General features: G+C 34.7%; 1 protein-coding gene across 8 annotated transcripts in view; it reads left to right on the forward strand.

Moving 5' to 3' along the window:
* The window catches only part of LOC131954001 (protein spinster homolog 1), a 33,851-nt gene extending 19,409 nt beyond the window's left edge, over positions 1 to 14,442 (forward strand). For 5 of the 8 annotated variants that reach the window (XM_059317465.1, XM_059317463.1, XM_059317466.1 and 2 more), the window contains exons 9-12: positions 2,656 to 2,721; positions 6,258 to 6,356; positions 7,680 to 7,857; positions 9,199 to 9,976. In XM_059317465.1, coding sequence (XP_059173448.1) covers positions 2,656 to 2,721; positions 6,258 to 6,356; positions 7,680 to 7,857; positions 9,199 to 9,293 — 438 coding nt within the window. In that variant the 3' untranslated portion in view covers positions 9,294 to 9,976. Of the gene's footprint in view, positions 1 to 2,655; positions 2,722 to 6,257; positions 6,357 to 7,679; positions 7,858 to 9,198; positions 9,978 to 13,014 lie in introns of those variants that run through there. The other 3 variants (XM_059317469.1, XM_059317468.1, XM_059317470.1) reach the window with 2 other exon arrangements.
* Positions 14,443 to 20,233: the final 5,791 nt, after the last annotated feature.

The raw sequence follows: 20,233 nt of genomic DNA on the forward strand, positions 1-20,233 counted from the left end.
TGTTGTAGAATAATTTGCTTGATCAAATGACATGTGGATTTGTATATTTCCAATGTGGTTTCACCCTAATCCACTTCCGTATACAGTATATTTCTTGTCACCCCTCCCCCTAACTTTTTGTCAAATGATGTTAATTTGTGCAAACATATTAATCCCCCTAGAAAAAAAAGCATTTAAGGGTCTAACACAAACACTTGTTAATTAATAGAAAAATTACTGCTTTTGTTGTAAATCACATTTTTTTTAAATGCTGCTATTTTTGTGCATGTATTTTTAAAAATTATGTTTCGAAATCTATATTTTTGACAGGTGTCCTTGTGTTTTTGTTAGGCTTGGCCCATCTTTTCCTCAAGTAAACACTAGACACCAGGTTTCCTTTGGATAACTGTGGGTTCAGAGGTCATTTATAAATAACGTCATGTTTGTTTGACGTAATTATCTTCCCATCTCCATACTGCCACACCACAAAAAAGCCGGAGATGTTCTACATTGGGCAACATGTTTTTCCTCTTTTAAAAACATTTTGGCTGAGCAAAGTGCTGACCACACTATCCCTGCTATGAGGTCACAGAAACAGGTGAACTCCACTTTACCTGCCCTGTGTCTCACAAACCTCATATGAAAAACAGAGGAATAAATGATTCAAGCTACTGTTAAAATAATACATTGGAACCATTCGCATGCATTTTGATTTCCCATTTGCCACTTTCCTTTTGGGAAAACTACAACTAAATAAAGTAACAGGACTACATTGTTCTGTCCACTTGACACTTACCATGTGGGAAAACTACAACCAAATAAAGTAACAGGACTACATTGTTCTGTCCACTTGACACTTACCATGTGGGAAAACTACAACTAAATAAAGTAACAGGACTACATTGTTCTGTCCACTTGACACTTACCATGTGAGAAAACTACAACCAAATAAAGTAACAGGACTACATTGTTCTGTCCACTTGACACTTACCATGTGAGAAAACTACAACCAAATAAAGTAACAGGACTACATTGTTCTGTCCTCCTGCCACTTGACACCATATGAGAAAACTACAACTAAATAAAGTAACAGGACTACATTGTTCTGTCCACTTGACACTTACCATGTGAGAAAACTACAACCAAATAAAGTAACAGGACTACATTGTTCTGTCCTCCTGCCACTTGACACCATATGAGAAAACTACAACCAAATAAAGTAACAGGACTACATTGTTCTGTCCACTTGACACTTACCATGTGAGAAAACTACAACTAAATAAAGTAACAGGACTACATTGTTCTGTCCACTTGACACTTACCATGTGAGAAAACTACAACCAAATAAAGTAACAGGACTACATTGTTCTGTCCTCCTGCCACTTGACACCATATGAGAAAACTACAACCAAATAAAGTAACAGGACTACATTGTTCTGTCCACTTGACACTTACCATGTGAGAAAACTACAACCAAATAAAGTAACAGGACTACATTGTTCTGTCCACTTGACACTTACCATGTGAGAAAACTACAACCAAATAAAGTAACAGGACTACATTGTTCTGTCCTCCTGCCACTTGACACCATATGAGAAAACTACAACCAAATAAAGTAACAGGACTACATTGTTCTGTCCTCCTGCCACTTGACTCCATATGAGAAAACTACTGCACTGCCCCAGGGTAGCCAACACTCAGACGTCTGACTCACAAAATATTTCCTAATATTTTACATACTCTCATTACAAATTTTGAGTCCACTCTTAACTATCAATTAAAATTACATAAAGTATTATTGTTTAATTCAATTGTATCCTAATTTAACCTGTTCCTTTGCTAAGGAACAAAAATATTTATGAAATGTTTAAGGCCCGAAATAGTAAAGTAAACAAATATTTATATGAAGTATTTAAGGCCTGAAATAGTTTAGTAAACAAAACCTCTATTATTTATTGTGTTTTTGTTCTAGTTTTTGTTTTTAACTATTTAAAATTAATTTGACCTACTTTTCTCCAACTTGCTACCTTAGTTTTTTATTCTAGTTTATATGTGGAAAATATCATTTTATTCTAGTTTATATGTGGAAAATATCATTTTATTCTAGTTTATATGTGGGAAATATCATTTTATTCTAGTTTATATGTGGAAAATATCATTTTATTCTAGTTTATATGTGGAAAATATCATTTTATTCTAGTTTATATGTGGAAAATATCATTTTATTCTAGTTTATATGTGGAATATATCGTTTTATTCTAGTTTATATGTGGAAAATATCATTTTATTCTTGAATCTGTCAAGCATATTCTATTGAAAATTAATAATGGTGGTGAAACTGAATAAAATTAACAGACATCATTACAGCTATTGCCATCATAACATCTTTGATATATATTAAGTCTTGTCAATGGGCAAGTGTAGCCTATTTCCTTGGCAACCATGTCATTAAAATTAAAGTATTTGTTCTTAAGTTATATGATTAAAAGTGTTTTTTACATATGAATATATCATTCATTTAAATTTAATTCTTCAAATAAATTTGTGTGTAACATATTTTGAAAAAAGAAAATTTATCTACATAAATATATATAAGTAAGTTCCAAACAAAATAAATATGCAAAATAGCTGAGTTTCAGAAGTCTATAGATAGATTATCCCCCTTTTCCTCCACAGGTTCTAATATTTATAGGTGAAACTGCCCTGTGTTTAAATTGGGCTGTCACTGCTGATATCTTGTTGGTAAGTTTTTCAAAAAACATTTTGTCAGATATCTTGTTGGTAAGTTTTGTCAGATATCTTGTTGGTAAGTTTTGTCAGATATCTTGTTGGTAAGTTTTTAAAAAAAAACATTTTGTCAGATATATTGTTGGTAAGTTTTGTCAGATATCTTGTTGGTAAGTTTTGTCAGATATCTTGTTGGTAAGTTTTTAAAAAAAAACATTTTGTCAGATATATTGTTGGTAAGTTTTGTCAGATATCTTGTTGGTAAGTTTTGTCAGATATCTTGTTGGTAAGTTTTTAAAAAAAAACATTTTGTCAGATATCTTGTTGGTAAGTTTTGTCAGATATCTTGTTGGTAAGTTTTTAAAAAAAAACATTTTGTCAGATATCTTGTTGGTAAGTTTTGTCAGATATCTTGTTGGTAAGTTTAAAAAAAAAATTTTGTCAGATATCTTGTTGGTAAGTTTTTAAAAAAAAACATTTTGTCAGATATCTTGTTGGTAAGTTTTGTCAGATATCTTGTTGGTAAGTTTTAAAAAAAAAACATTTTGTCAGATATCTTGTTGGTAAGTTTTGTCAGATATCTTGTTGGTAAGTTTAAAAAAAAAAAATTTTGTCAGATATCTTGTTGGTAAGTTTTTAAAAAAAAACATTTTGTCAGATATCTTGTTGGTAAGTTTTGTCAGATATCTTGTTGGTAAGTTTTGTCAGATATCTTGTTGGTAAGTTTTAAAAAAAAAACCTTTTTGTCAGATATCTTGTTGGTAAGTTTTGTCAGATATCTTGTTGGTAAGTTTTGTCCGATATCTTGTTGGTAAGTTTTTAAAAAAAAACATTTTGTCAGATACTTGTTGGTAAGTTTAAAAAAAAACCTTTTGTCAGATATCTTGTTGGTAAGTTTTAAAAAAACATTTTGTCAGATATCTTGTTGGTAAGTTTTGTCAGATATCTTGTTGGTAAGTTTTGTCAGATATATTGTTGGTAAGTTTTGTCAGATATCTTGTTGGTAAGTTTTAAAAAAAAAAATTTTGTCAGATATATTGTTGGTAAGTTTTGTCAGATATCTTGTTGGTAAGTTTTAAAAAAAAACATTTTGTCAGATATCTTGTTGGTAAGTTTTGTCAGATATCTTGTTGGTAAGTTTTAAAAAAACATTTTGTCAGATATCTTGTTGGTAAGTTTTGTCAGATATCTTGTTGGTAAGTTTTGTCAGATATCTTGTTGGTAAGTTTTGTCAGATATCTTGTTGGTAAGTTTTGTCAGATATCTTGTTGGTAAGTTTTGTCCGATATCTTGTTGGTAAGTTTTTAAAAAAAAACATTTTGTCAGATACTTGTTGGTAAGTTTAAAAAAAAACCTTTTGTCAGATATCTTGTTGGTAAGTTTTAAAAAAACATTTTGTCAGATATCTTGTTGGTAAGTTTTGTCAGATATCTTGTTGGTAAGTTTTGTCAGATATATTGTTGGTAAGTTTTGTCAGATATCTTGTTGGTAAGTTTTAAAAAAAAAAATTTTGTCAGATATATTGTTGGTAAGTTTTGTCAGATATCTTGTTGGTAAGTTTTAAAAAAAAACATTTTGTCAGATATCTTGTTGGTAAGTTTTGTCAGATATCTTGTTGGTAAGTTTTAAAAAAACATTTTGTCAGATATCTTGTTGGTAAGTTTTGTCAGATATCTTGTTGGTAAGTTTTGTCAGATATCTTGTTGGTAAGTTTTGTCAGATATCTTGTTGGTAAGTTTTTAAAAAAAAACATTTTGTCAGATATATTGTTGGTAAGTTTTGTCAGATATCTTGTTGGTAAGTTTTAAAAATAAAACATTTTGTCAGATATATTGTTGGTAAGTTTTGTCAGATATCTTGTTGGTAAGTTAAAAAAAATAATTTTGTCAGATATATTGTTGGTAAGTTTTGTCAGATATCTTGTTGGTAAGTTTTAAAAAAAAACATTTTGTCAGATATCTTGTTGGTAAGTTTTGTCAGATATCTTGTTGGTAAGTTTTGTCAGATATCTTGTTGGTAAGTTTTGTCAGATATCTTGTTGGTAAGTTTTGTCACATATCTTGTTGGTAAGTTTTGTCCGATATCTTGTTGGTAAGTTTTAAAAAAAACATTTTGTCAGATATCTTGTTGGTAAGTTTTGTCAGATATCTTGTTGGTAAGTTTTGTCAGATATCTTGTTGGTAAGTTTTAAAAAAACATTTTGTCAGATATCTTGTTGGTAAGTTTTGTCAGATATCTTGTTGGTAAGTTTTGTCAGATATATTGTTGGTAAGTTTTGTCAGATATCTTGTTGGTAAGTTAAAAAAAATAATTTTGTCAGATATATTGTTGGTAAGTTTTGTCAGATATCTTGTTGGTAAGTTTTAAAAAAAAACATTTTGTCAGATATCTTGTTGGTAAGTTTTGTCAGATATCTTGTTGGTAAGTTTTGTCAGATATCTTGTTGGTAAGTTTTGTCAGATATCTTGTTGGTAAGTTTTGTCACATATCTTGTTGGTAAGTTTTGTCCGATATCTTGTTGGTAAGTTTTAAAAAAAACATTTTGTCAGATATCTTGTTGGTAAGTTTTGTCAGATATCTTGTTGGTAAGTTTTGTCAGATATCTTGTTGGTAAGTTTTAAAAAAACATTTTGTCAGATATCTTGTTGGTAAGTTTTGTCAGATATCTTGTTGGTAAGTTTTGTCAGATATATTGTTGGTAAGTTTTGTCAGATATCTTGTTGGTAAGTTTTAAAAAAAAAAATTTTGTCAGATATATTGTTGGTAAGTTTTGTCAGATATCTTGTTGGTAAGTTTTAAAAAAAAACATTTTGTCAGATATCTTGTTGGTAAGTTTTGTCAGATATCTTGTTGGTAAGTTTTAAAAAAACATTTTGTCAGATATCTTGTTGGTAAGTTTTGTCAGATATCTTGTTGGTAAGTTTTGTCAGATATCTTGTTGGTAAGTTTTGTCAGATATCTTGTTGGTAAGTTTTTAAAAAAAAACATTTTGTCAGATATATTGTTGGTAAGTTTTGTCAGATATCTTGTTGGTAAGTTTTAAAAAAAAAACATTTTGTCAGATATATTGTTGGTAAGTTTTGTCAGATATCTTGTTGGTAAGTTAAAAAAAATAATTTTGTCAGATATATTGTTGGTAAGTTTTGTCAGATATCTTGTTGGTAAGTTTTAAAAAAAAACATTTTGTCAGATATCTTGTTGGTAAGTTTTGTCAGATATCTTGTTGGTAAGTTTTGTCAGATATCTTGTTGGTAAGTTTTGTCAGATATCTTGTTGGTAAGTTTTGTCAGATATCTTGTTGGTAAGTTTTGTCAGATATCTTGTTGGTAAGTTTTAAAAAAAAACATTTTGTCAGATATCTTGTTGGTAAGTTTTAAAAAAAAACATTTTGTCAGATATCTTGTTGGTAAGTTTTGTCAGATATCTTGTTGGTAAGTTTTTAAAAAACACTTTTTGTCAGATATATTGATGGTTAGTTTAAAAAAACTGTTTTTTTGTGTTTTTTAAAATGTTGAATAAAAAAATAGGGCATATGTTTCTTGACTCCCCAGTATGTTGTCATACCAACACGTCGTTCACTGGCAGAGTCAGGGCAGATCCTTATGTCCCATGCTTTTGGTGATGCCATCAGTCCTTATGTCATTGGCCAGGTAAGCTTGGTGCCAGATTTCTGATGTCATCAGTCCTGATGTCATTGGCCAGGTAAGCTTGGTGCCAGATTTCTGATGTCATCAGTCCTGATGTCATTGGCCAGGTAAGCTTGGTGCCAGATTTCTGATGTCATCAGTCCTGATGTCATTTAAGTCATGGATCATAATATAAATTCAGTGTTTTGTAGTCATTTACTAAGGTTGCGAGACCTGTAGATGTTGGATGTTGTAACCTCAGTGTGGATGTTGGATGTTGTAACCTCAGTGTGGATGTTGGATGTTGTAACCTCAGTGTGGATGTTGTAACCTCAGTGTGGATGTTGGATGTTGTAACCTCAGTGTGGATGTTGTAACCTCAGTGTGGATGTTGGATGTTGTAACCTCAGTGTGGATGTTGTAGCCTCAGTGTGGATGTTGTAACCTCAGTGTGGATGTTGTAACCTCAGTGTGGATGTTGTAACCTCAGTGTGGATGTTGTAACCTCAGTGTGGATGTTGGATGTTGTAACCTCAGTGTGGATGTTGTAACCTCAGTGTGGATGTTGTAACCTCAGTGTGGATGTTGTAACCTCAGTGTGGATGTTGTAACCTCAGTGTGGATGTTGTAACCTCAGTGTGGATGTTGTAACCTCAGTGTGGATGTTGTAACCTCAGTGTGGATGTTGTAACCTCAGTGTGGATGTTGTAACCTCAGTGTGGATGTTGTAACCTCAGTGTGGATGTTGTAACCTCAGTGTGGATGTTGTATGTTGTAACCTCAGTGTGGATGTTGTAACCTCAGTGTGGATGTTGTAACCTCAGTGTGGATGTTGTATGTTGTAACCTCAGTGTGGATGTTGGATGTTGTAAGCTCAGTGTGGATGTTGGATGTTGTAACCTCAGTGTGGATGTTGGATGTTGTAAGCTCAGTGTGGATGTTGGATGTTGTAGCCTCAGTGTGGATGTTGGATGTTGTAACCTCAGTGTGGATGTTGGATGTTGTAACCTCAGTGTGGATGTTGTAACCTCAGTGTGGATGTTGGATGTTGTAACCTCAGTGTGGATGTTGTAACCTCAGTGTGGATGTTGTAACCTCAGTGTGGATGGTGGATGTTGTAGCCTCAGTGTGGATGTTGTAACCTCAGTGTGGATGTTGTAACCTCAGTGTGGATGTTGTAACCTCAGTGTGGATGTTGTATGTTGTAACCTCAGTGTGGATGTTGTATGTTGTAACCTCAGTGTGGATGTTGTAACCTCAGTGTGGATGTTGTAACCTCAGTGTGGATGTTGTAACCTCAGTGTGGATGTTGTAACCTCAGTGTGGATGTTGAGTTTTTGTTGCCAGATCACAGATGTGCTGGCCAGTGGCTACAGAGATCCTGCCCTTCCCTCAGCGCAGTTTACATCCATGCAGAATGCGCTGTACCTGACCACTTTCATTAGTGTACTAGGTGGAGCCTTCTATCTAGCCACTGCACTCTTCATAGAGAGAGATAAGAAATCTGCTGAAAAAGATACACATGGTAAAACACATTTTGTTTCCTATCCACCCTGCTCACAGCCACCCTATGCTATGTTACAACTCTAAACATCTGGCCTTAACTGTTATAACGCTGGACTTTTTTTTTTATCTAACTAAAGGTCTGAAAACATTTTCATTAAAAAGCTGGGCATAATTTAGCTGTTGATCTTGTTTCAAAATGCAGAGCTAGTCAATGTTTTTTTGTTCTTTACGCTACCTGTTGATGTTTTGTACCAAGTTACCTGTTGATGTTTTGTACCATGTTACCTGTTGATGTTTTGTACCAAGTTACCTGTTGATGTTTTGTATCAAATTACCTGTTGTTTTGTACCAAGTTACCTGTTGATGTTTTGTATCAAGTTACCTGTTGATGTTTTGTATCAAGTTACCTGTTGATGTTTTGTACCAAGTTACCTGTTGATGTTTTGTATCAAATTACCTGTTGTTTTGTACCAAGTTACCTGTTGATGTTTTGTACCAAGTTACCTGTTGTTTTGTACCAAATTACCTGTTGATGTTTGTACCAAGTTACCTGTTGATGTTTTGTATCAAGTTACCTGTTGAAGTTTGTACCAAGTTACCTGTTGATGTTTTCTACCAAGTTACCTGTTGATGTTTTCTACCAAGTTACCTGTTGATGTTTTGTATCAAATTACCTGTTGTTTTGTACCAAGTTACCTGTTGATGTTTTGTACCAAGTTACCTGTTGATGTTTGTACCAAGTTACCTGTGTATGTTTTGTATCAAGTTACCTGTTGATGTTTGTATTAAGTTACCTGTTGATGTTTGTATTAAGTTACCTGTTGATGTTTGTATTAAGTTACCTGTTGATGTTTGTATTAAGTTACCTGTTGATGTTTGTATTAAGTTACCTGTTGATGTTTGTATCAAGTTACCTGTTGATGTTTTGTATCAAGTTAATGGTTGTTTTGTATCATGTTACCTGTTGTTTTTGTTTCATGTTACCTGTTGGTGCTTTCTATCATGTTATCTGTTGATGTTTTGTATCATGTTACCTTTTGATGGTAATTAGGTTTGGGTTGTTGTTCACCTCACAGTTGTATGGTGTATAGACACAGGTAGTGGGGTTTGACCCATTTGTTTGAATCAGACGGGAACATTTTTTCTTCTTGTTCCATCTCTGCTAGTATCTATCCATGAGTAGATATTATTAAATTGCCTGTTGATGTCATGTAATAAATCAGCAGTCCTAAGATTTAGTAACAGATGTTGAGAGTTTACAAAAAGAAATGAATGGGCACTTATCCTGCTTGTTGCAATATTTTTACCTTTGCTCCTCCCTCCCCTCCCCCTCCCCCTGCATTCAACCCTATCTCTCCAGGACATTCTCTAAGTGACAGCCAAGATGACCTAATAGCTGCTGGCAACTTTGATGCAGATGAAGACAACCTAATTGAGCCGTACCTCAAAACTTGATGTGTCAGCCGTACCTCAAAACTTGATGTGTCAGCCGTACCTCAAAACTTGATGTGTCAGCCGTACCTCAAAACTTGATGTGTCAGCCGTACCTCAAAACTTGATGTGTCAGCCGTACCTCAAAACTTGATGTGTCAGCCGTACCTCAAAACTTGATGTGTCAGCCGTACCTCAAAACTTGATGTGTCAGCCGTACCTCAAAACTTGATGTGTCAGCCATACCTCAAAACTTGATGTGTCAGCCGTACCTCAAAACTTGATGTGTCAGCCGTACCTGAAAACTTGATGTGTCAGAAGGCTTTCTACAAGAATTTTTTTTTCCCATCATGACGAGTTTATTGAATCTCTTGATAAACTTCATCAAACATACTCAAAACATTCATGTGATACATTTGTTGAAGATTTTACCCTTTTCAATGTATTTTTATGAATAAAATCTTGTAAAGTTTTAAAATTCTAAAATAATTGTGTCTGTTCTAAATATTTGTTAATAATAGCTTCCATCAGCAGACAATGTGTTTTGCTGGCCTGGTATATTGCTTGCACTGACCATTGTAATGAAAACAGTGTTAAATTTATTTTGTAGCTGTGTGATTAAATTATTTAATCACTGTTGTGTAATTGAATTATTTAGTGACTGTTGTGTAATTGAATTATTTAGTGACTGTTGTGTAATTGAATTATTTAGTCAGTGCTGTGTAATTGAATTATTTAGTCACTGTTGTGTAATTAAATTATTTAGTCAGTGCTGTGTAATTGAATTATTTAGTCACTGTTGTGTAATTGAATTATTTAGTCAGTGCTGTGTAATTGAATTATTTAGTCAGTGCTGTGTAATTGAATTATTTAGTCATTGCTGTGTAATTGAATTATTTAGTCACTGTTGTGTAATTGAATTATTTAGTCACTGTTGTGTAATTGAATTATTTAGTCACTGTTGTGTAATTGAATTATTTAGTCACTGTTGTGTAATTGAATTATTTAGTCACTGTTGTGTAATTGAATTATTTAGTCACTGTTGTTTAATTGAATTATTTAGTCACTGTTGTGTAATTGAATTATTTAGTCAGTGCTGTGTAATTCAATTATTTAGTCATGGTTGTGTAATGAATTATCCTATCAAGTTGACATTTCACAGATTTAGACCGGGCTCCACTAGTAAGTTTTTTCTTTGTTTCTGGTGCATCGACTAACATGTGTCCCCTCCATAGCACACCAGCACATGTCACCTCCATAACAGACCAGCACATGTGTCACCTCCATAACAGACCAGCACATGTGTCACCTCCATAAAAGACCAGCACATGTGCTCAGCTATGAAGTGGGTTTTTGTGTGGAACTGAGTAATGCTAGAGTGGGTTTTTGTGTGGAACTGAGTAATGCTAGAGTGGGTTTTTGTGTAGAACTGAGTAATGCTAGAGTGGGTTTTTGTGTGGAACTGAGTAATGCTAGAGTGGGTTTTTGTGTGGAACTGAGTATTGCTAGAGTGGGTTTTTGTGTGGAACTGAGTAATGCTAGAGTGGGTTTTTGTGTAGAACTGAGTAATGCTAGAGTGGGTTTTTGTGTGGAACTGAGTATTGCTAGAGTGGGTTTTTGTGTGGAACTGAGTAATGCTAGAGTGGGTTTTTGTGTGGAACTGAGTAATGCTAGAGTGGGTTTTTGTGTGGAACTGAGTAATGCTAGAGTGGGTTTTTGTGTGGAACTGAGTAATGCTAGAGTGGGTTTTTGTGTGGAACTGAGTAATGCTAGAGTGGGTTTTTGTGTGGAACTGAGTAGTGCTAGAGTGGGTTTTTGTGTGGAACTGAGTAATGCTAGAGTGGGTTTTTGTGTGGAACTGAGTTATGCTAGAGTGGGTTTTTGTGTGGAACTGAGTTATGCTAGAGTGGGTTTTTGTGTGGAACTGAGTAATGCTAGAGTGGGTTTTTGTGTGGAACTGAGTAATGCTAGAGTGGGTTTTTGTGTGGAACTGAGTAATGCTAGAGTGGGTTTTTGTGTGGAACTGAGTAATGCTAGAGTGGGTTTTTGTGTGGAACTGAGTTATGCTAGAGTGGGTTTTTGTGTGGAACTGAGTAATGCTAGAGTGGGTTTTTGTGTGGAACTGAGTAATGCTAGAGTGGGTTTTTGTGTGGAACTGAGTAATGCTAGAGTGGGTTTGTGTGTGGAACTGAGTAATGCTAGAGTGGGTTTTTGTGTGGAACTGAGTAATGCTAGAGTGGGTTTTTGTGTGGAACTGAGTAATGCTAGAGTGGGTTTTTGTGTGGAACTGAGTAATGCTAGAGTGGGTTTTTGTGTGGAACTGAGTAATGCTAGAGTGGGTTTTTGTGTGGAACTGAGTTATGCTAGAGTGGGTTTTTGTGTGGAACTGAGTAATGCTAGAGTGGGTTTTTGTGTGGAACTGAGTAATGCTAGAGTGGGTTTTTGTGTGGAACTGAGTAATGCTAGAGTGGGTTTGTGTGTGGAACTGAGTAATGCTAGAGTGGGTTTTTGTGTGGAACTGAGTAATGCTAGAGTGGGTTTTTGTGTGGAACTGAGTAATGCTAGAGTGGGTTTTTGTGTGGAACTGAGTATTGCTAGAGTGGGTTTTTGTGTGGAACTGAGTAATGCTAGAGTGGGTTTTTGTGTGGAACTGAGTAATGCTAGAGTGGGTTTTTGTGTGGAACTGAGTAATGCTAGAGTGGGTTTTTGTGTGGAACTGAGTTATGCTAGAGTGGGTTTTTGTGTGGAACTGAGTAATGCTAGAGTGGGTTTTTGTGTGGAACTGAGTAATGCTAGAGTGGGTTTTTGTGTGGAACTGAGTAATGCTAGAGTGGGTTTTTGTGTTTGTTTATAGTGCCTGGGTTATCAATATTATTTTTTTTATTTTTGTCATATTTAAATGAGGGTTATGGCTTTGGTTAAGGCTAGTCTTAGAAAAGAATGACTTTTATCAGAGCAAATATTAAGAATTTAAATTGAATGAATGAAATAAAGCATCTTTTCTTCTATACACATTATGTAAGCGTTTTTTTTTTTAATTTACGATCTATGAAATAAACAACTTGTGTTTTTTTTTTTTTCATTTTAACCTTAAGCCTGTTAGAGGAAATAAGCGTGTTGCTTCTTTTGTTAAATATTGACTTCCATTGTGTTGCTAATTTGATGCTAATTAGGGGATAGTTCATTTCTGCTTGCTTTTAACCCCATGATGTGCAACATACTTTAATGTTTATATTTTGCCCATATATATATATATACATATATATATATATATATATATATATATATATATATATATATATATATATATATACATATATATATACATATATATATACATATACATATATATATACATATATATATACATATACATATATATATATATATATATATATATATATATATATATATATATACATAAATACAACACACATATATACACATACATAATTAGTTTCTGCATTGTTTAAAAAAAGCTAGTTATAAATGGGCCTTATATTATAAATGCAGTTTGATATGGAGGATGACGTTTTGTTTGTATTTTATTAACAGCATTAGGCTGCATTTGTTTAAACCAGAAACTAATTTCTGTTATTTGGCCAATTTCTTATTTATTTTTTAAAAGTTTTCTTCTAAACTTGATTGCGGTTGGTTTGTCACGTGTTAAGATAGTACAGTTGTGTTATCCTTGTGTCACGTGGTCCAACTTGTGTGACGTCATGTGGTCTGCTCTATTCATCAGGTAACACAGCAGGACTGAAGAAGGAACAGGAGGTTGGCGCGAAGGTCGGGGTGGACAATGCAGGGGCAGACTTGCCTGAGAAAACTAAACTTTAAACTTTGATTGGATTGAAAGATTGTCTCGTTACACTTGCATTGTTTTGTGTGTGTTATTTTAAAAGCGTTTTTAAAAATGTAAAAAAAAGCAACTATTTAAAGCAGTTATCTATTTTAAGACCTCTTTTCTATCCCGTTTCATTGTCTTTCGTTTCTTTCTGCTTTTTACAGTCCATATCGTTTGTTGTGAACTGCCCATATTATATAAGCCACAAACTGCCCTTATAGACCCATGCAAGAAAATGTCCTGTTAGAATTGATTGGCCCAACATTTATGTAAGATTTGTGCCTTGATTGGCCTAACTTGTATGTAAGATTTGTGGCTTGATTGGCACAACATGTATGTAAGATTTGTGGCTTGATTGGCCCAGCATGTATGCAAGATTTGTGCCTTGATTGGCCCAGCATGTATGTAAGATTTGTGGCTTGATTGGCCCAACATGTATGTAAGATTTGTGGCTTGATTGGCCCAACATGTATGTAAGATTTGTGGCTTGATTGGCCCAACATGTATGTAAGATTTGTGGCTTGATTGGCCCAACATGTATGTAAGATTTGTGGCTTGATTGGCCCAGCATGTATGCAAGATTTGTGCCTTGATTGGCCCAACATGTATGTAAGATTTGTGCGGAGGCTCAGTATTTCATTGGACTATTGACCTGTATTAAGATATAGTAATAGTATGCCAAGTTTTTAGTTGACTTTAGTCAGTCGATAAAGCAACGCTATCCATCCATATATTTTGTTCTCCCCCCACCCCCCCGTTGACTCATTCATGAGTCATTATCCCAACTACAACTAATTATGTTGGGGTTGATGATTCAAAACATGATTACAATGACTGCAATCATTTTTTTTTCTGTATGATTTCTTGTTCTGGCTGTGTCCCTAGTTATTTCTTACCCCCCCCCCCCCCCCCCCACTTTACCGCACAAAGCGCTAGAAACCTGGCTGAGAGACGCTCAAGGTAAAACTGGAACATTCAAGTCAATTATAGCAATGTTGGTGTTGATAATTCAAGTCAATTATAGTAATGTTGGTGTTGATAATTCAAGTCAATTATAGCAATGTTGGTGTTGATAATTCAAGTCAATTATAGCAATGTTGGTGTTGATAATTCAAGTCAATTATAGCAATGTTGGTGTTGATAATTCAAGTCAATTATAGCAATGTTGGTGTTGATAATTCAAGTCAATTATAGCAATGTTGGTGTTGATAATTCAAGTCAATTATAGCAATGTTGGTGTTGATAATTCAAGTCAATTATAGCAATGTTGGTGTTGATAATTAACGGTCTAATATATACAAACGTTTCTACATAAGAATAAAAAATGTGCAAAAAAATTTCTTGTTAGACTGCTTTCTTTTTTTCTATGATGCCGTCTAGCAAGTTGAAGATGATTCTGAGACAACGGCCAAAGTTTGGGGGGGGGGGGGAGGGGGAGTTAGCCGCCCTAATCTCTAATTGCAATCATCGTATTGTCTCATGGTAGAGATGTAAAACATATTTAGACTAGTGGAGCGGGGGTCCAAATGGCGAGCTGGCCCTAACTAATGTGGCCTAAGCTCTAGTGGCAATGGTCAGTCAATGTGGCCTAAGCTCTAGTGGCCCTAACTAATGTGGCCTAAGCTCTAGTGGCAATGGTCAGTCAATGTGGCCTAAGCTCTAGTGGCAATGGTCAGTCAGCTCCCCCTCGACTCTGGCGACGCATGGGGTAGATGAAACAGAGTTGACCTGTTTCTGTGACCTTGGCCTATGAATGGCAAGTAGGGTCAGCACTAGGCCCAGCCGCCTGTCTTTAACTAGGTCACTAGGTCAGGTACCCATCAGAGCTGGGTAGACAGAGACGTCCAACTGACTTGCTGGTATTCATTGGAGTTTCTTTCAGGCATCTCTGCAATTTTAAGTGCAACCCCCCTCCCCGGGAGAAAAATGGCTTGAAACACTGCCCCCCTCCCTTCCATCATCGGAAATTCAAGATTACCACCCCCCCCGAACGTTTCCAATGCCCCTTTCTTCCCCCCCCCCTTCTCTCCAGAAAATTGTATGAAAGAAACACTGGCTAAAGCCAGACCATTGCCACATTTAAGCCTGGTCTAGAATTGATTGTATCAGGACACGGTGTCGACAAATCAATCATTAATTATTTTGTTAACTAGAGATCGATGAAGCTCATTAATAAACGTTAGGCTGTGGTGGGGGTGGGGGGGGGGAAGGTGCGATCCAATTATTTGAAATCTCACTTGACTCCAATTGCAAATGTCGCATTTTACCTTGGTAATTAAAACGTGTGTATTCCTTGCAAATGTCGCATTTTACCTTGGTAATTATAACGTGGGTATTCCTTGCAAATGTCGCATTTTACCTTGGTAATTATAACGTGTGTATTCCTTGCAAATGTCGCATTTTACCTTGGTAATTATAACGTGGGTATTCCTTGCAAATGTCGCATTTTACCTTGGTAATTATAACGTGTGTATTCCTTGCAAATGTCGCATTTTACCTTGGTAATTATAACGTGTGTATTCCTCTCTCTAGTCTTCTCTTTCTTCTGTCTTGTATTTTACCTTAGTCATTAAAGCGTGTAATAGTGAGGTAGAACACATTTCGGTGACCGCCCATGTGTCAGGGACGTAGAGGCGCTCTCGGGAGCCCCCGATTACACTACCGCAGGGGTGCCGCGTACGACCCCTGGCTACTTAAAACTAACATATGCTCCATAGTGCTCACAGGATACACAGAGCCCCAACCAAATAACACCTTGAAACAATGATGCAGATTGCATATATAGAGAAAAAACAAATCGCGCCCTGCCGGGGCGCCACCCCTGCGAATTTGAATTTTTCCCCCGCAGAAACCTTCCCAGGAGTATTCTCTACAACTTCCCAAATTTCATGGCGATCGGATAAAAGGTGTAGAAATGCATAAAAGACAGACGAACAAACAGACACACACACACCACATCACACATTGCTTTATATATATATATATATATATATATATATATATATATATATATATATATATATATATATATATATATATATATATATATATATATATAATCACATGCTTTAAACACGGCTATGTCAATTACCGAGTCCGTTCATCTCTAATGGTGAAAGTGAAAGGGCCGATATTTCTAATTGCGCGAGTATGTTTAGGATAGTCACCCTTTAAATATTTTGTAATGACTAAAGCTTAGATCTCCACTTCTGAAGTAATAAGGTGCCGGTCAGTGGTTGGTCTGCACTCCCCCGAGCGAGTTGTTTCAATTGGGAAAAAAAAATGGTTGATGGCTAACATGGCTTCTTTCTACTTCTTCGTTCTTAAGTTTAGTGTTGGAAGGGATTCCCTTCAAGACAATTACGTATAGGTGTCAACTGGTTATGCGCCATTTAGGTTGTTTTAGTTTTTGATTTGCTGATGTAAACTTGATGTTTGCTGATGTAAACTTGATGTTTGCTGATGTAAACTTGATGTTTGTTGAGGTAAACTTGATGTTTGCTGGTGTAAACTTGATGTTTGTTGAGGTAAACTTGATGTTTGCTGGTGTAAACTTGATGTTTGCTGAGGTAAACTTGATGTTTGCTGATGTAAACTTGATGTTTGCTGATGTAAACTTGCAAAACCTTCCAGTTGTCTCACCCAAGTCTTAGATCCAGAAGAAATGGACACAAGAGTTATTTGTCCAACTTTTTATCTATCCCTCCATTCCCTACCCTTATCATCCCCACCTTCCATTCCCTTCCCTTATCATCCTCACCTTCCATTCCCTTACCCTCCCTACACACGCACCGTTAAGCAATCGTTCAAATGAATGAGTCTGGCGCTCTCAGCCACTTCCGGTCGCCCCCCCCCCCCCCCACCCTCGTGGAATCAATCGACCTTTCTATCGATTCTGTTTTGTTCCGTTACGACCGGGCCTTGTAACTTTCAAGGACCTGGGGACGGACCCCGACTTGCTTTAAGGGGCCTCTACATGTAAAAAATGCTAATTAAACTTGGAAAAAAATATTTTTAGGAAATTGATGTTTTAATAAATTTCATATTCCTAGAATCGAAAACAGTTTCAAGTATACTTGTACGATACATTTTTCTATTTTAATTATAATTTTAAAGACACCACCCTCTGCTTAAAAAATCAACTTTTTAATCAAATACCTGAAATTTTGAGTTGATTTTTATAAAGCAACTATAAAGAAAAATATAGTATATTATATATCATTTTTTTCGTCTGTTTGAGCCGTAAACGATACTCTACATTCGAATACAGTTATTTTACTTGCAAATGTGATATTTCAATAAAAGATTTCGCAAATCAAGCGATTTCATTGGTCCGATTTGTATTCTCAAGCCGTACCTTAGTAATGACCTTTCTGCGCATGCGCAGTGACCGAGTTCGACGGATTTTTGTCAACAAACAAACATGGCTACGTGATTGTCTTCACATCAATTTTTGCAATAACAAACCATTTGTTTTCAACATGGCGTGTAAATAATGCAGTTATTGCTCGAAATAACAGATACCATGACAGGAGTACATTGTTCAGCGAAAGAAATTTGAAGGTAATTTTTTTTTAATAACTAGACGCTAAATCTAGATCTAGTGAAGTCGCCATGCCACCACACGCACAGCGATACTTCATTGACTGACGCGCTGACATTAGTTTCTAAATCTACTAATATGTTGTCTAGTAGTACAGCTTAATTCCTTTATGAGAATTAATTTAGTTAACTATTTACCAATGTTAAACACGCTTGTCAATTACTATTTTTAAATAAATGAAACTGTAGAACCCAGTCATAACGACCCACGAATCTAGTACTAGTAGACCTAGATCTAGAATTTTCTAGATCTAGTCTAGAATAGTCTAGATCTAGATTCTAGTTGATAGTAGTTTTAGAAATTAACATCTGTGTTTGCTGAATATTGACTAAAATATAAATATTGGTTAAATTTTAGTATAAGCAGTTTTCTAAATTTATGGTTAGATTTATTCCTTGAGTTTTGATCTATGGTCAGTATAATAATATAAGCCCTATTGACTATTCATTATGATTAGTTTTTCAAAATACAATTTTGTTGACTATGACATTATTAGGTTGTTACAATAGGATGAGTTACTGCTAATATTAGCCATTCTAATTATGTATATTATTAACATTTTAAAATTAAATAAAAGTTGTTTTTTTATTTTACAGTCCAACAATTCCTACAATGAATGCCAAAAAAGCTGGTTGTGTGTGAACCCAAATCAGTTTTGACTGCAAACAAGAATCAAGAAATATAACTGTCCCTTACATTATTTGCTTGCTGACATCTACATATCCAGAAGATATGCCACAATTAGGACTGTGCAAGCATTGTGGATAAAACTTTGGGCTTTCCGCAAGGAAATTTGATGTCGTGAAATGTAAATTTGACCTCATGGTTTACAAGAAGCTCACTTTAGATACACCTACATCATGATGTCAATATTAGAGCCATGTTATCTATAAAGACAGTGGTGTTAGTTTCTCAAAATTCAGATGTTTACTTGGTGAATGGATTTGAAAAAAAAAACAATGAATCTCTCATCATTTTACATACTGTTGCGCAAAGTTTTGCTGCGATACTACTAAGTAAGTACACTAAAGCTGCTTATGGTTTTATTAGCAAGATAAATGCTGTTTGTACTAGAACTTAAGAGCAATACAGCAGCAAAGTGCCCATCTACTATAAATAACTTATGATGTCAAGTTATTGAGCTCACCCTCTTCAAGCAGAATTGTGAATGTCGTCATAAGCTAAAGTTGTATGTGAATATTATTAGTACATTATTTGTCAAATTTGTATTAAACTATAGTTCAAATATGCTAAAATGCACTATATCAAGCTTATGTAAGTCTGTGAAAAAGACAATAGCAACTACACATGTCAATAGTTGATCAGAAAGGTTTAACTTTTAGTGCAAGTAAACTGCGGAATTGTGCAAACTAAACCACTATAAGATTATAAGTGGTAAAACTTCAGAAGAATGTGCAAACTATAGTTGGCAATGGTTTATTTTTCAACTGCTTATGTTGAACTTTGAATACTAAAAGTTTCTTCCTGATATTGCTGATAGATTTTTTTTTATGGCACTTTAAATGTTTAAAAGTTAATTTTCTCAAAACTTGTTTTTTCAAGATTTTTGCTTATTGTATCTCTAATGTTTTAGCTGTTTGCAGAGATAATGTCTTGAAACTTGGTGTACTTTTTCATTATTCATTTTATGGTGTAACTATACATGTGAGAATGATGTGCATTGTGTACATTTTTATTTTTAAGAAATTTCATAACTTGTATGCCTTGTTTTGAATGATACATTTTTTATAAAAATTGAAAAAAATGTTTCTTTTACATTTTAATGAAAACAAACTGCTACTGGACACTCTAGAATGGTTCTAGTTAAATAAACAGAAATAAAACCATCATTATTTGTTCACATTATTGAAACATTAGATTAGTAAAAAAGGTGTTTTTTTCAAGATGGCCGCCGTTACCATGGCAACCATGCATAATTAGGTCCTGAGAATGTGGAATTTTTATTTACAGTTGCTAACTATTAATAATAGTATATTAGTACTTGCTTATCTCTGCTGTGGGCTAGTTTGGTTTTTGCAGTGTAGTGGCCCCTTAATCAAATGTTACCCTCCCAAAGTTACACGTTTTCACACTGCCGTGACGTTTAAATATTAAAACAATAACAATAAAACTTCACAATATTAATAATAAACTTTTAAACGCACTGAATTTAAAAAAAAAGGGTAAGTGATCCCCCCTAAGCTGTCTCAAATATTCATATCTAACACTACGGGAAATGCAACTCGGGATATAGACATGATTTTTAATCAATGTTTAATTACACAAACTTTTAAAAATAGAATACAATCTCGTAGAAAAAAGAATTGCGCACCAAAGTGTGTTTAATAGTGCGGAATATTAGTACTTTATAAATTCAACTGCGTTTTTTGAGAAATTGGAAATAGCGTAAAGTACTACTTCCGGTGAACGGAAATTACTCAAAATTTGACAGAAGACAGAGATCTAGATCTTTTTCTTAGATATGAAATTCCGTTATCTATCTGAAATAGTACT

The sequence above is a fragment of the Physella acuta genome, unplaced genomic scaffold, assembly GCF_028476545.2.
Source record: "Physella acuta isolate Inbredline_101_S28 unplaced genomic scaffold, ASM2847654v3 ptg000969l, whole genome shotgun sequence".
Classification (NCBI taxonomy): Eukaryota; Metazoa; Mollusca; class Gastropoda; family Physidae; genus Physella; species Physella acuta.